Here is a 17,888-nt window from a genome sequence, read left to right as displayed (position 1 = left end):
TTATTCATTTTCGTTTTATTATTATTGATAATTTATTTTCAATCCACATTCTTGTTAATGTCATAAAAATGAGAGAAATCAGAGAAAAGTCCACACTTCCTTCCAAAACCACTGGATGGCGTCAAAGCCCACGTGACAAACTGCTTTGTAAATGACAAACCTTCCGAACATATCCAAAAAAAAAAAAAAAAAAAAAAAAAACACCTTCAAATCGAGCACAAAAGCAAATAGTTTGTCTACAAGCTTTATTGGTACTTTATTGGTTTATTTTTCACAATGCATTCCACAGACAGTCTTCAGCATATTTTCATCAAAACTGAAATCTTTTACAAATGACCTGCATGAAGAAACAGCGCTTGATGTTTGCAAGTTTTTAAGAGCGTGAGCCGTTTCAGGTATTCGATCCACGATGGAGACGGCAAATTCTGCAAACATGTTGATTTTTGACATGACAGGAAGGTGATAGGCCGACAGCATACCTTCTGGTTCACCTTTTTTTTTTTCTTTTTTTTTTTTCACTTAATGGCTAAAAACAATGAATAGTTGGGTGCAATATGCCATAACAGATCCCTTTGTAGAACAAGTGTGAAATAAAACTGCTCTTAAACTCTGCTACAGAAGAATAGAAGCCTCTTCACCTCTAACATGATTTAATTGCATCAGCTTTAACACAGTTACACCACTGTGTTCTATCACGCCAAGTACAAACAAAATAGGGAAAAAAGAAAATAGCTAAAATCAAAAGACTTGAAGGAACTTCATAACCAAAACAATTCATACTGAAATGAATCAAAATGGCCCTTCAAACAAGGTGAACGGTTCACTGACTGAATAATAAGTGAAAAAAACTCATCGATTCCTGCCTTCGCTGACATGGAGTTCCTCGGACTACATTCTGTAATGGTGTTACGTAGCTGCGTTTAAACATGGACAACTAGCTCTACTCTGAAAGACAGTGACGACTCTGCTTGTGAGAGAAACTCGTAGGTTTAAAAAGGATTCATTCTCAGTTACGCTAACATTTCAAACACTGGGGGAGGGGGGATAAAGTTTACATTGCATCGTCTAAGGCCTTTTTCCCAAACCAAACACGATTCTGTCCGTCTTCTCGTTCCAACATCACTTCTCGTGCACAGAATTAACACACAATCTAACTTTCTTCACTCTGTCTTTGGCTTTGCTCCGGGAATCTTGGCCTGGACCCTGTTAATGGCACAGAAACAAAAGAATATGACTACAGCCCATGAGGAACATGAAAAGCACACGTTTAAACTAAAATAATAAAACAAGTCATAAAATGTCACACTGTAAAAAAAAAAAAAAAAACTATTAATATATACACAGACATGCATGTAATGCATGTAATGCATGCATGCAAACAAATTTTGTTAGATGATATATCGACATATAGATAGTCTCTACTACAATATGATAAAAAATATCTGACAAGCCACTACTTTTGAATGGCCTTAAATGGACAAACAAAATTACAATGCGTGAATCTGCTGAATTTTTTGAGGGGTTTACTTTTAGTAGTACACCAATATAAAGATTCCATAAAAATAAAAAGCCACAGGTATCAGTTTTTTGAATGAAATAAAAATTAAATGACAGCAATGCGGTAGCATTTGCTCCCTTTTGAACATTTACAGATTTATATGGTCAGGGTTACTTTAGTGTAGCTATAACTAAAACAAAAAACAAAAGATATATAAAATAATTAATAAAAACTTATTATCATTTTTAAAAAAATACTTTTTTTTTACTAAATAGTTATTGTAGTATCATTAAGTATTTTTTTGTCATATAAAATACTTGATACTACAATAACTATTTAGTCTACAATTGTATTCATCAAAACTACATCATCATAAAACACTATTTTGTCTGGTTCACTGCGGAAATCACCAGTTGCATATTTCACCATGCAAACAGACTTACTTTCCCACAACATCTTTGAATTGCTTGTTCACCAGTCCGTAGTAATGGTCAATTTGTGCCTGTATTAGGAATAAGGACGAATAATTACCGCATTGAGGTGAACATTATAGATGTATTATGCGTTTATTGACAATGAAGACTCCAATAAACACTTAATATACCACGACAGCTGCCTCAGCCGGGGGTTATCATTGCATTCACAAGTCAAAAAGACGTACCTGATGCTTTTCATAGACCACTGGCCAACTGAAAGCCCCTACGAGACCTAAAGAAAGAACACATTTTGAACATGCCGCCATATTCTGACAGGTTACAATTGACAGCAAAAAATTACAATGCATCAATTTAAAAATGGGACTACATTCCCAAAATAGACATACCCAAAATAAGAAGGGTGAGACCATTGAACAAGGCACCAACATAGGTAAGGATCCACATGAGAACTGCAAACTGAGAAGAGAAAACCATACGCATGTCAACATACAAGCAGAGTACAACAAGCCAGAGGAAACGCTTTAGTCACATGTGACAATCGCATTTGACACTTATGTTCATTAGAAAAAAGTAAGCTTCATCTTTTGAAATAAGTTTAAATGTACTTTGTAGACATTCTGAAACTTTAATCAACTCAAACCTCTTCCCAGAGCCAAATATATAAAAACGACTAGTTCAACATGGTGTGATGCCTGATGCCAAAGACACTAACACAATGAGATTACTCATTTTACATGTTAAGGAGAGCATTTACATAGAATTCATTTCTTTCACAGAAAAAAAAAAACACTTGCTGACTCAACTTTTAAACATTAGTAATACTTATTCAAAACGGGTGAATGGATGAAAAGTTGCACTTTTCCACTGTTTCAAAAATGTGAAAAAATAATAAAAAAAATAATAAACTATTCTTTGATGCTTTCTATTTACAAAAAAAACATGGTTTCCACAAAAAAACAACTTTGAAAAGAAATGTTTAAGCAGCAAATCATTTAATGAATCATGTGACACTGAAGACTGGAGTAATGATGCTGAAAATTCGGCTTTGCATTACAGGAAATAGAATTTTAATACAAAAGTTTTTAAATTTCAATATTTCACTATATTACCAATTTTACTGTATTTTTTTATGACAAACAGTATTGGTGAGCTGACTTGTAATTACCATTTTCAATGTTTGGGTGAACAACTTTTCACTTTAAGAGTCAAAAAGAGGGTAAAAATGATCTTAATAACTAACATCACAAACAAATGCATTTCACTTGAACTAAAATAGAAAAAAAGAAAGGCATGCCGACACTTTTTTTGCAAGCTGACCCAACAAATGGCAGAACCTGTTCAAAACCCACCGGCACATAAACGGTTGCTCGTAACAGGACACGTCACTCAATATAGCCGCCTGACCACAGAGAGACTGAATGCTGTAGAAGACCTCCAGAGCTCTGAAAGGGCAGCGGGGTCTGGCTGTAACTCGACCCGTAGCTCATAACCCCCCCCCCCCCCCTCCTCACAGGGCAGTAAATCTCCATACACGGATGCTTCCATCCACTGGGCACCCCTGCGTTTGAGACGTGTGCCAATGCAGCGCCAAGAAAAGCCATGAGGTGCTGATTTAACATAAGTGTTAGTGGTGCTTTTCCATTACGCCATAAACTTTGCTTAGAACAGGGCGACTCCTTAATGTCAGACATTTTGACGCAAGATTAAGAAGCGCTTAACCCAGGATTTAGTATACCAGAGTCTAAGTTGAGCTCTTATGACCTTTAGTTCTGAAAATTCACTGTCTATAAGCTATAAATGGTTGATGACAGTAGAAGTAACATTAATATTTTCAATGATTTGTTTAGGGATTTACCGAATTCCCTTATTTACCGAAACAGCAATTTTCAGTTTCACGCCAAAATTGTTTCGGTCAACGATTCTGGCCCTTAAAAACCGGGACGTTTAAAGGTGAAGTAAGTGATTTCTTAGAAACACTGTTGATATTTGAAATCAACCTAAACAAACACACCCCTCCCTTCACTCCTCCACCCCCAAAATGCACAAACACGGAATGCAAGAGTGGATGTCTCGATTAACTGAGGCGAAGCAAAATAATGCTTCACGAAAAATAAAGTGAAGATGTAGGCCTGCAAATCTTGGTTCTGTGAAACATAGCAAAACCAATATTACTCATGTACATAAAAAACGCAATGTAATTACAACTAATCTCTCAAAAATCAGTGTTTCAACCACAGAAAAACGTCAATAAACAGCTTGTAAACAATGTCCATTTACCTCAAGAAAGCCATTCAGTGTCCATATTTTTCTAGTTAGCTAGAAAGCAGTATTTTGCTAAATGCACTATTACAAATTATATTTTTACTTAACCTGTTAGTAATGTCTTCATTTTTTTAAACATTTGAATAAATCTGTCTTCAATTTCTTGGTGAAATATAAACATTTAAATGGCTATGAATTGAGTAAACATAATTCTATTATTAAAAAGTTCATATAAAAACTGCCTTGTGTGCAACAAATTATTTGTGTGTTGATTATTAAATAAACTTTAGTTTAATTTTCTGAAAATTAAAATGCCAGTGTTTAGTTCATTCATGAAATTAATGTAAAAACCTAATATTAAAATAAGTGGTTTTCGGTCTTTAGGTTTAAATCTTTAGGTTTTCGGCCAAGTGCATCCTCAATTTCGGTTACGGCCCAGTGCGGTGCGTCACTAATTATTTATTTTAATAATTTACAATCACTTATTTTTTTATACATTTAAAAAACAAATAGTTTTTTTAAAATGTTTAAATGTGTGATATATTACAATTATATCATAGTATCATAATCAATTTGTGGTTTAAGACATTTTGGTGCATATTTGGACTTCATATGCCACAATAGCTGAACTAAATACACAAAATGCATTAGTAGCGCATACAGTTCTTTTGAATGGCCCACTCATTAGAACTAGAATGCCCTCAACATGGCAACGCGGGCATTAGAGCAACAACGCATAGTGAGCTGGAAAGTGTAGTTCAGCTATTCATTCAAGATCATTCAGCCCTGCAACTAACCTTGTCATGTGACAGCCTTCTAAAAGAGCATCACATGACTAAAGAGTGGCATTCCTCAATGCTCCATCACAGCTGATTCTTTAACCCCACCGCCCCACCCCCCACAAAAAAAGCGAGCGCGATCTTTTTGGCACCATTTCTATCCCATCAGAGCTCAGTCCAAATCCCCTCAGCCTGATCAACAAAGGCTGCTTTGTGGAGCCGTTCATGACACTCTCCTGCAAAACAAGAGCAAACACCCCAGACCTGACCACCAACCCTCTCTACCAAACAGTAATATTGTGAAATATTAGCATTTAAAACTTTGAATACATTTTAAAATGTCAACTTTCAGCTTCATTACTCCAGTCTTCAGTGTCACATGATCCTTCAGAAATCATTCTAATATGATTGATTTGATGCTCAAGAAACATTTCTTATTATTATTATCAATGTTGAAAACCGTTGTGCTGCTTACTGTTTGTGGAAATATGTTTTTTTTTACGATTCTTTAATACATAGAAAGTTCAAAAGAACAGCATTTATTAGACATAGAAATCTTAAACATAAACAAATGTCTTTACTGTCACTTATGTCCTTGCGGAATAGAAGTATAAATAGACTTGAACGGTAGCGTACAAACTACTCACTCATGAAAATAGAAGTGGAATAGAAGTATAAATAGACTTGAACGGTAGCGTACAAACTATTCACTCATGAAAACAGAAGCGGAAGAGAAGTATAAATGGACTTGAACGTGAGGATTCAATAAAAAAAAATACAAAAGCAGAACCGTTTCACCTTTTCCTTTTTTGACACTAAAGGCCAATTTCTAGCTTAATTCTTCATGGGGGAAAAAAATCTTGATATCAAATTAAGCATTAACTGTACAGTTTACAAGGGCATTATTGTTCACCCACCTCAACAACATAAAACATCAAGACAACAAGATTTATTTCCCAGTCTTCACCCTGAGAGCAGTTATGGAGCGCCAAATCAAATAAAAGAGCATAAGCTGAGAGAGAACGATCAGGATTCTTCTAGAACAAACCTTGAGCGAGTCCACCAGATCCTCCACTAGGAAGAGTCGTCGCAGCTCTTTAACAACAGTGTTGATGTGCACCAGAACTGTGTCACTGTACTTATGGACCGTCTCCGTAGGGATCGCGATATCCTTATCCAGATACATCCTGTACAGAAGACAGAAGGTTTACCGTGAGACTAAAGCTCCGTTTTATGAACCTAGTAAGCAAGCAAGACATTGAAATTTCATGATAAAACACAAATTATCATGACATTTATGATTAATGCCCTTTTTAGTTCGCCATCAAGTTAGGAAGACCATGACATTTAACTAGTTTTACAATCCTTCCTTTTCTTACAGGAAGAGCTGCACGATTAATCGTTAAAAGATTTGCGATCTTGATCCAAACACCCACGCAATCTTATTTTTTAATGTCAACAATTCAGCTGTCTATTAAGCCTTTGAAAAGTATGATTGATCGCGGAGGAACATTCAAATCTGCGTTCACGCTGCCGCTGACCCAGAGAGAGCAGTTGTCATGCATTGGTATGAAACCGCTCCACAAATAGTCTTTTCAACCATCCCATATCATTATTTCTGTCTTACAATAATTCATATTAAATCATAAAAGTACTGGGATACAAGTTTATAGTTTGGTTAAACAATGTGTGATTTCTACAGCAATCAAAATAGAGTAATCACCTTTTGACACTTCAAGTAAAGATTACATCAGTTACATCATTACACCAGTAGGTGGCGACTGACAAATGTATTTATTGAATCATTTATTCAAGAATCGTTCAAAAACGCTGATTTATCCAGAAGGTGTAATGAAACAAGTGAAGTCTTTAAGAGTCAGTCATTGAATCACTCATTAAAACAGATAAAAAATATAATAATAATAATAAACTTTGTTTAGTTGTCTATTCAGAATCATGGGAGATTATATACACAATAGTCAACATTTCAAGTGGATCAAAACCTTTCATCAAGGTTATACATGAATTTTGAATACCCGTTCTTGTCTTTTTTTATCCACTTCAAATGTTGACTACTGTGTGTGTGTGTGTGTGTGTGTGTGTGTGTGTGTGTGTGTGTGTGTGTGTGTGTGTGTGTGTGTGTGTGTGTGGTAATGGTTCTCTGTAAAAGAATGTTTAAAGTGTAACTCAACCCCTGGTCAGAGCCTGACTCCACCCACTAGCAATATTTGAAAAATGCTGGAAAAGTGGGCAGAGCCCAGCGGAGACAGAGGGGACGAACCGAGGGCGGGCGTGCACCTGAGGCCCGCATATAGACACATATGCGTAATTTGCGGGTGGGACATGTCCCCACCACTTTTTGCCAGGGTCGATTGTGTCCCCACCACTTTTGAAACAGCTCATGGCACGAATGTACCAACACGGATAAATAAAACATCTCCAGTTAACTCTAGCAGAGCATTCATTTTGTTCGTTTGCTATCTAGCGCTAAAATGTGTTGTTTTTGAAATCAAGTAATCAAAGTGCCCGTTGCCGTTGCGATCAGTGGTACGTACAGTTTTCACTTGTGGCTCGCGCACATTTTTCACACAGATGTACGAATGTACTAATTATTTGTAAATATGATTTAGCATTGTATTAGCATCTCTTATAGAGCTGGTAAGTCCCGCCCCTTCCGTAAAACCCCGCTGGACCTCAAAGTTGAAAAACCGTCAATGCAAGTGAATGGGAGAAAATAATTATTTTCTGATCCCGTTTGAATTGTGCCATGAATTGAACATATGTTGTCTGTGAATTTTTTATATAACTTTTCATGTTACGAGTTTGACAGTATATGGTATGATTCTTCGGCTAGCAGTTGTGGAAAAGACATAACGAGAAAGACTACATGTCGCCTATGTGACGTCACCCCATAAAGTTGACTTACCCGTGGTTTTCGCCAACATCAACGATTTTGTCCTCTCCCTGAAAGAAGGCGGTGAAGTGCACCAAAGACACAGCCATGTTTAGCGGGATCCGTGAGCTAGTGTCCGTGTGCTAGTGGTGGTGACGTTTCAAACACGTCGAAAGCAGCGAGGAGTTGTAGTCCACAAAGTGCTCACACACAAAGTCTACCCGTATCAAACTTCTACACGCTAAATTGTATCATTCTTTACACGAAAAGTTATATAAAAAAATTCACAGACAACATATGTTCACATTCATGGCAAAATTCAAACGGGACCAGAAAATAATTATTTTCTCCCATTCACTTGCATTGACGATTTTTCAACCTAGAGGTCCAGGGGGATTAGCGGAAGGGGCGGGACTTACCAGCTCTATAAATTCGAGCCGCTGGCTCAAACCGCGGTCTTAACTCCTGATGCCGACGATGCTAGCGAAGGGCGTGGAAGGGCCTGAAGAGGGCAGCACTCAGACGCTTTTACACCATATATTGTAGAATTAAAACATTTACTCAAAATCAATGAACGGCACTAATAAAGCCCCAGTCTTATCATTAACTAAAAAAAGAAAAAAAAAAATAACGCGTAAAACAGACAGGGTTAAGCTAATGTGTAATGTAACCATTTGTGTGGTGCAAGGAGTTGCTGCCAATAGAGCGTTTCAAACTACCACTTATGAGGTTCCATTAATTACAATGTTGCCTTTGCCGTTTGTTTACTAAATAGTCAGCTACTTTCAAAGCAGCTCACTAGGTTTTGGAGCCGAGCCTAGCAGTTTGATCAAAATTAAGTGTATGAAAACACCAATATTGCAACCACTTCACTTCCAAAACAACTTCAAGAATCTTGAAGTGCTCAGATTTTAGTCGCTCCACGTCTATTTCACAGCAGAGGGCTTAATTTTGCCAGGGAGTCAAAGCCAACAACGTGTAACACCTCCTGTAAGCCCAGAAGCTAAGCTCCACAGATCTACCTCCTTACATAAACTGGAACACAAACTGATCAAAGCAGGATTACCCTAAACGTTTTACACTCAGGCGACGCAAAGCGAACAAAACATGGAGTGGAAAAATGTGAGCCTGATCCCGTCACAATATGCATGCAACAACTGCGTGCGTTCCTCACTTGAAGGGGTGTCCATCCTCTGACTTCTGAACAGCCTGTAAAATGCCTTTGTATATCCTGAAGGAGATGGTGACAGACAGCAGGGCAAGGGCCACGTAGGAGAGAACACTGATAATACTGCAGATGCTGAGGGACAGCAGCAGGAACAGACTGGCTCCAAACACCACCCCCGTCCTCTGCAGATCTCGCCAGTACAGCAGGTCCACCACTGCCGGCAGAAAGAAGAGTTACGTCAACCCTCAACAGACACTTTTGGGATTAAAGGGATAGATCACCCAAAAATTTCAATTATGTCATTAAATTACTAGCCCTCATGTTGTTTCAAACCTGTAAGACTTTCGTTCATCTTCAGAACACAAATGAAGACATTTTATATGAAATCGGAGAGCTTTCTGCCCCTCCACTGACAGCTACGCAACTACCACTTTGACACTTCATGTGAACAAAAGCCTAAATTCAACCTGTTCATCGTATAAAGCGATCATGTCTCTTCAAAAAATGTGGACTAAAGCACTCGATTCATATGGATTAGTTTTACAATCCCTTAATGAACTTTTCGGAGTGTCAGAGTGGTAGTTGCGTAGCTGTCAATGGAGGGACAGAAATCTCTCAGATTTCTTCAAAAAGATCTTCATTCCTGTTCTGAAGATGGAAGAAAGTCTTACGTGCTTGGAACAACATGAGGGCGAGTAGGTGACAGAATTTTCAGCTTTGGTTGAACCATCTCTTTAATACAAAAAGGAATTAACACTTTTAAAAGCACATCCATATAAGCATGTTAACCCAATTTTCATAAGAAGGAATTAATGAGCTAAATTGCTATATAGAACAAAAAACAAATGGATTTACATTAAGGTCTATTTAGTATACATCAGTGAAAGCATTAAAAAACAATGAGCCATACATTATAATATTTACTGACCTATAATGTTAGAAAATAAAAATACAACTGTTCATTGTTAGTTCATGTCAGCTCAGGTTTATTAAACAATATGGTTACACTTTACAATAAGGTCATTTAGAACTGTCATCAGGCAAATTGACGGGACGCCTTTCCTAGGTGTCCATTATCACTTTTTAACGGACACCCTGCAGCCAATCAGAATCGAGTATTCACCCAGACCATGGTAACTAACATTAACTGACCATGAGCAATATATGCATTATAGTATTTATTCATCTTTGTTAATAACATTTGCTAATAAAAATACAACTATTCATGTTTGTTCGTGTTAGTTAACAGTGGATTAATGTTAGGGGTGCACGATATATCGGCCGCCGATATAATATCGGCCGATATGGTCATTTTTTTTACACATCGGTATCGGTCCGATGTCAAAATAGGGCCGATGTGAACAGGCCGATATTTGACGTGTGAAGTTGAAGATTAAGTTACTGATGCTGACTCGTGCAGTGAACGCGCCTGAGAGAAATACACATTTCATACAGATGACATAAGCAGAGAACAGTCTGTTTTCTTTCATTTTGAATTGTTCTGTTTAAAAATAGATGTTTCAAGCTTTCTATATAGGCTGTCTCAGGTCTGTGAGGCAGGTAGGTTTCGGTTCATTTGAGACGCGCTTCAGTTCACGCGCTTTCGCCTCCATGTCCTGATTAAATATTTTCTAATATTTACTTTGTTTATTTTTGATGAAACATTGATCAAAATTAAGATACAATTAATACAAAACGAAATTAAATTTAAAGACAGGCTTTGTGCTTTCTGTTTGAGGTCTCTGTGAAAGTTTTAAAGCAGTCTTTGGACGTGCGTTACAGAGAACTGTCCCGTCAGTAACATTGTTAACGCAGTCCAGTGCGACTTATGATTTTTCCCTCTTCATGACACATTTTTGATTGATCGTTTTTTGACTCGTAGATATTTGAATATTGCTTGATATTTGATACCCGTTCGAATTTGATTTTTCTCAAAAGTGACCGCACGTGTGATTTGTGGATTACTGAGAAGCGCGAGTGGAGAAACAGGCGTTTATTATTCATTCTCAGTGTTGAGAAACGTAGCCTTCATGTGTTACGTTATTGTGTTAATAATAACTAAAGTAGCCTACCTAATATGTTACATATTTATTTTGTATGAAAACTAGCGCGTTCGTTACTTTGATTAAAAAGTAGGCTACCGATGTATCAATGCTGCGCGAGCTCTCCCTCACAAACACGGACGCGCGCACACAGAGAGAGAGAGAGAGAAGATAGCCTAATTGTAAAATGAAAAATTGACGGGCTAAGTTTAAATTTTGTTCTTGCTTGTTTTTTTTTTTCTTTCAAAATGTCAGAAAGCATTTTGTATTATCCATCCGTGTTTTTAAAATTCGTTAAATGACGGACGTTGTTAACACAGCCCATATGTCGGATTCGTCTTATAGCCTACTTGTTATTAATTTTAGAATAAGTGATTCGTTATGCTATTATTGGACTCCTGTCTATTCATTGTCAACTGTTTTCTATAAATATGTTTGAATTGGCTAACATTTATTCAGCTAATGCGTGTCCTGTTTAAAATGTGCAATGTTCAAAGGCAAAGACAGCACGTCACAAATAGAAGCCCTTTTCCCTGTGGTATTTAGTATCATATTTGGATATTGGAATAATAAATTAAGTAGCCTATCTTAATTGTACACAATGTTCCTGTTTTTTTTTTTTCCTGTTTTCTAAGGGTTTCTTAATTTTAGACAAGTTGACCAGCACACATTATATGCAATGCAATATAATGCATGTGTGTCGTATGTGTGACATATTTTGCATACAGGTAAAGGTGCCCAATATCAGTCATTTCTAAAGTAAAAAAAAAAAAAAAAAGTGTTTTGGAAAATAGCTCTTTATTTGATAATCATTAAAATTTGTTTTCTATACAGAGATATCGACATCGGTAAATATCGGTATCGGCCATAACAGCAATATTAATATCGGTTATCGGTATCGGCCACAATTTTCACATCGGTGCATCCCTAATTAATGTTAATAAATAAATAAATAAATAAATAATGTAATTTTCAACATTTACTAATACATTAAGATTAATTAATAAATGCTGTAGAAGTATTGTTCATTATTAGTCTTATGTTAACTAATGCAGTTATCCAATGAAACCTTATCGTAAAGTGTTATCAATTTTAACAGATACAACTTTTGATTTAAATAAAAGGGTAAACATTGAAATTAAAACTTTGAAACTTTGTAAAGTTACCAACAAATTAACATTTGATACAGTTATTCATAATTAACATTTCTCGATAGCAACGGTATGCAAAAAATATTCATTTAAATACTCTGACGTGTTTATAGCAGAAATATCCAATACCTATTGACAAGCTGTAGATCTTCAGAAGTGATGTTAGGGCAAATTACTTCAGTTAGTTGTCAAATCAGACATTTAGTCAACAATGTTGATAATATCAGAATTACCAACTATTTATCAATTAACATTATACCTTTATTTTGGAATAACCAGAATAAACCAGAAAACAAATCTTAATCAGAATATGGCCAGTGTTTAAGAAGTTTAAGAGAAGGAAAGAGGATAATAAAATGGGAAAACTTCTATGGATGGTTATGGTTTCACAACTGAGCTTGTGGAACATATCATTTTAATATACAAATGACCTGTGACCACACTGAGCATCAAAAATAAGGCACACATTCATCAAGGACACCATGGCATGTTTCATGGTGTGATCATGTTCAATTCTGACTTTACAGCAAACCTAGTCTGTTCTGGCTAGAGGGAGGATAAAAATAGGACAGAAACCTCACAGTCAGTCAATGACCCTTCAATAATTAAACCTAATCTACTATGTGCCAACATATCTGATCAGAGTTCATGAAAAGGTAGCATGCATGCACTCTTCGCTCACTGCTTTTCTAAAAGACACACACCATCCACACAAAAAGCCAGTGTATTTAATCAATAACTGGGAAACACTTTGGTTTGTACAGCAGAACATGCTGCCCTTCCTCTTGTACTCTTGCCAACAGACCGTTGCATAAGCTTATCGAGACTGAACAGTTCACAAAAAGTACTTATGTGCCACATTTTCGAAATTTAACACAATGCATGCATATCAGCTCATAAATATTAATGTGTATATTATAATGCACCCGTCAAAATACGACAAGTCGAGCGGCCTTATCAAATACCTCGGAATAAAACCTGCATTTTATCATCATGATTTCATTCTGAATAACGACAGTGCTTCTAAACACACTTTGCAATATAAATGCACATAAATCAACAGTGGCACGTGGAGGAGGGACGCAATTACAGGCCGTTTGAAGGTCTAACTCACTAACTAACCTTGTTTGGAATCCATCTCGCTCATCTGCGATCAGACAGCCTGGGCCAAGAACACACGAGAAGCACGCGACTTCAATGACAAATGGTAGTTCCGGTTGAATGGGATGATTTTTAAAACAAAAGTCCCTCAGTAATCCAGTACATAAAAGTCCGCTTAAGTCCGAGTCATACGAGTTGGCTCAAATAAATGTAAAAAAAAAAAAACCTAATAAAAAAAAAACTAATAATAATAATAAATAAATATTTATTTAAAATAATATTATATATATATAGTTGACTTCATAAAAATTCATTATAAAAAAAAAAAAAAATTTTAGTTGTCCAACACTAATATGGATTGCTAGAGAGAACGTGTGGATGGATAGATTACATATACACTACATTTTAAAAGTCTGGGGTGGGTAAAAAAAACATTTTTTAAACATAAATGTTGGCTGCATTTATTTAATCAAAAATACAGTAAAAATGTAATATTGTGAAATATTACTACAATTTAAATTAACTCTTTTCTATTTGAATATATTTTAAAATGTAATTAATTCCTGTGGTGAATTTTCAGCATCATTACTCTGATCTTCAGTGTCACGATTCTCCAGAAATCATTCTAATATGCTGATTTGCTGCTCAAGAAACATTATCAATGTTGAAAACAGTTGTGTTGTGAAATAATTTTGAAGAAATCGTGTTACTTTTTTCTTTTATGAATAGGCAGTTTAGAACAGGATTTATTTGAAATAGAAATCTTTTTTTCTTTTTTTTAATCTTACATTACATGAAATATCTAAGACTAAATGGTCGAGAACCAGTGATAAGTATAACCAGTTATTTGTTTCTCATTGTTACTCAAAAACTAACTATAAAGGGTTTCTGAAACCGAATGTACAATGACACAAGACAGAATGACAAATCTGGACTCAAAATGGCCAAATCTTATCCAGTCACGATATTTCACAGGTCCTGAAGTCAGACACAATGTATCCATCCAGGAAACAAAACGTAAGCCAACATTCACAAGAGTTCACAGAAGTTTGCATCAGTCTTCATTACATGTTCCCAGCTTGATTTCATTGTCACAATCAGTGCCAACTTGCATAAACAATTTAAATAGCATTGCAGGCCCCTCCCGAACATCTGAGAACAGCTAGACCGCAATGACAAACGATGCCAAACACAAAAAAAATTATAAATAAAACTAAATTAATAGTTGCTTAAAGCAGCAGTTACATACTCATGTGGGAAATGCTGCATAGTATATTTTTCAACTTCTTTTGAAATGCACTGAATTCAGTATATACAGTCAGTTCAACATTTTGTGCAGCAAACAGGCAGTTTGCCAATAGCATTCTCTGGCAGAGGGATAAATGCTTGCCGTTGCAATATGCTTTGTAATCAAGACATCCCAGACCATTTACTCAGGGCAACTAGAACATTCTCTCCCACAAGAACCTTTGCAAGACCACAAAACCAAGCAAAACTCACTCACAGCTTTACCTAATAACATTTATGGACAAGGTAAGTAAAAAATGATCATTTTAGTTCATTTTCAGGCCGATTAGGGCGAAACAAGCATATACCCTGTTCTTTCCAGTGCTTTATCTCCATCCCAGAGGTTGTCATAGAAGTCGTGTTATCTGAATTGGCGTGCATCAGTCATACATTCCAGTCAAGAGTCTGCAGAAGAGGTGGTCGGGAGTGAGGAAGGAGGTACGAGTCTCTGGCTGGGGCAGGACAGGACTGAAGGGTAGAGAGAGACGCTACGGCTCTCCTAGCAGATCACGTTCTGCAAAGGCCAGCACTGCCGAGGTCAGCTGACCACATTCAAAGGTGTTGAACGCGGTGTACTAGTAACATGAGGTTTCAGCACAGCATCAGCTGGATCATACTAAATGGCCGTCATTTGGGTTCACATATGACTACACCACAAAAATGACATCCACGTTTTTTATGATGATGCAGTTAGCGTTTCAGATGTTATTTTTGACCTGTCCGCAGTACCTCGGTTATTATGATGAAATCAAAGTGTCTTTAGTAGAAACATTTAGATGTAGGAGTAGGCTGGGCCTTGACACATATTTCATGATGCGATAGATCCATTTGGACATATCAGGTACAGTACACATGTTAATTTTAGCAATTTTTTTTTCTTTGAGAAATTGACAACTGATTTCTATAAAAACATTTAAATCGCACATATTAGCTTTTATTACAATAATAAAGTTTTAAAGTTTTAAAATTATGTTTTACTACTCCACAGTTTTATGGCGGTTGTCATGAACACTTGTTTTCATGATGGATTTATTAAAACTTACATCAAGTATTGAAGAACAGATTAAGTCAACATATAATGAATATTTAATATAGTGCATATATTTAGCAAAATGCTCTGTAGGGTTAAATAAAAACTAAAACTAAATAGTAGTAAAAAAAAATAAAGGTGACAAAAGGCTAATAACAAAATGACTAAATATTACACAAATTAAGACAAAGATAGAAAATACAAAAATAAAAGCCCATTCCAAATATGAATAAACCTTTTAGTTTCATGACCTGGAAGACATAATTTGTCCCAACGTTTAAAATTTGAGATGGCACAAAGATATTTATTACCACTTGAACACAATATTTATCTGGTTAAATAGTTCAAAGTTAAATAAAAGGAAGAAAAAAAAAACTTGAAACTGGAAAGGGCAGCTTTTCATAAATAATGACCTACATGCAATAGAATTATGAAGCTGGTGTGTGCAATAATCTGGTTTGGGCCCAAATGAAAATCAAGAGAGTCTTGGTTTGGTCATGAGTCATGACATTAATTTGTATCAAAATTGGCACTTTTTCTGCTTTGGGTAACAGATTGTTATTCGGACACAGTCTGCCCTTTAGACTGTAACGTTTATGGCAGGCTTTCATTGAAGCATCGATGTATAATGGATGATTTATGAAGCCCGTTGTGGCTATCATGGGTCATTGCGTTTTCTGAGTAAACTCGGTCACCGAACTAAATGACTGGTGCTCAGTCTGTTGTTTACAATAGGTATAGGCAATGTGAACATTAAGTATTTGATCCTAAGCTAAAAACAACATTTTATTCGCATTTTTACATATAAATTAATTTGAACATTTTATTTTAAATCTAAACAGATCGACTGACAAGAAATTGCTTGCACAAATATTCCACACGATGGCAGTATAGGGACGCAATCAAGATAACGTTGAAACATTTGGACAATTTCTCAATGATCATCGTAGCATAATGCAGGTGGTACACGCACGCAGTAAAGTGGGTAAAACGCTTATTTTTAATAAGAATCACATTAGAGAAGGCCTTATTCTATGGGTTTTTTTAATAACAGATTGTAATCCGTTCGTGCATCCGTTATAAAACTATGCCAAGCAATATAAATAGTAATTAAATTTGATCAAAACAACAAACTGTGTTAGTGCATTAGACAAAATAGATAAAAAGTCACTTAGTCTTGATTAATACATGTAACGTACGTGAATTATTTAAACGGAACTGACGTCATGTCAATACTGGTGTTACATGTTGGGTGGATAACTTGGCTTAAAAGTTTATATTGATAACATTTTTTATTCGGTGGAGGTGGTGATGACACTTAGATCCCTGATTGAAAATTAAATCTGAATGATAAGTTTCAAATGCATAATGTACTTACATGAACACGAAGATTTAGATGGTGTGACTGTTGTTTTCTCTTCTTTTTCTTCAGATTTTGTCGGTTTTGTTGTTGCATCTCCAAATGCACCGATCAGTGCTGGCTTGGCAGCTTCTGGTTCTGGTTTAGAGGAGGATGGTGGTTCTGGTTCTGGGTCTGAAAAGTCCAGCAGAGGCTCTTCGGTACGTGGCAGTGTGGACCTGTGCCTCTCCAGCGCATCTTTCGCTCCTCCGGCCAGATCTAAAATATCATCATCCACCTCGTGAACATCTGCCTCTGCCTCTCTAAGCGAGAAATCATGCACTTCATCCAGCAGAGTTTTCACGTGTTTGTCTGCTCGGTGTTCTTCTTCTTCTTCGTGCTGCAAGCCATATGAAGGTGTCGTGGAGCTTATTTGATCATCCATTGTTAACAATAATTTTACACCGCTAAATAAAAGTAACTTTTTCAAAACGAGTCCTTTTGATTTAAGAAAATGTCTTTTCAAAACTTTCTTCCGCACACCAGCGAGAGTATGTCAGGTTCAACGCGGGCCTAAACCGCAGGAACGGCGCAACTGTTTGACTAGAGAGACGCTTAGTTAGGGGAAGTGTATGTAAATTTGGCTAACTCTTTTATTGGCTGAACAGTGAAAAGAGGCGGTTCGGTGACGCCCAAACACCTCCATACGTGCCACACTACGCTAAATAGGGGAAGTGTATGCACGTTTCCTGGTATTTGATTGGGTGAGCAGTGAAAGTGGGCGGGATATAGTCGCGCCCATACGTTCTCTTCCTGAACAGACAAGTATGTGGAAAATGGCCGAGTGATGCATTTCAAAAAGCTTACAATTCACAAATGCACTGTATTTGTTTTAATGTAA

At 36.4% G+C, this 17,888-nt stretch overlaps 1 protein-coding gene across 2 annotated transcripts; it reads right to left on the bottom strand.

The window, feature by feature from the left end:
• Positions 1 to 230: 230 nt before the first annotated feature.
• rtn4a (reticulon 4a) lies at positions 231 to 17,644 on the bottom strand. 2 transcript variants are annotated; one of them, XM_081380115.1, is made up of 7 exons: positions 17,027 to 17,644; positions 9,044 to 9,251; positions 6,025 to 6,163; positions 2,322 to 2,391; positions 2,160 to 2,206; positions 1,942 to 2,000; positions 231 to 1,203 (listed from the first exon to the last, which is right to left on the bottom strand). In XM_081380115.1, the coding sequence occupies exons 1-7, from the start codon at positions 17,430 to 17,432 to the stop codon at positions 1,161 to 1,163; spliced, it is 972 nt and encodes a 323-aa protein (XP_081236241.1). In that variant the 5' UTR covers positions 17,433 to 17,644; the 3' UTR covers positions 231 to 1,160. The 2 variants fall into 2 exon arrangements, with proteins under 2 accessions (XP_081236241.1, XP_081236242.1); XM_081380116.1 differs by lacking the exon at positions 17,027 to 17,644 and adding an exon at positions 14,927 to 15,107.
• Positions 17,645 to 17,888: the final 244 nt, after the last annotated feature.

The sequence above is a fragment of the Scardinius erythrophthalmus genome (genome assembly GCF_964197995.2).
Source record: "Scardinius erythrophthalmus genome assembly, chromosome: 12".
Classification (NCBI taxonomy): domain Eukaryota; kingdom Metazoa; phylum Chordata; class Actinopteri; order Cypriniformes; family Leuciscidae; genus Scardinius; species Scardinius erythrophthalmus.
This window is presented reverse-complemented; position numbering and strand designations above follow the sequence as displayed.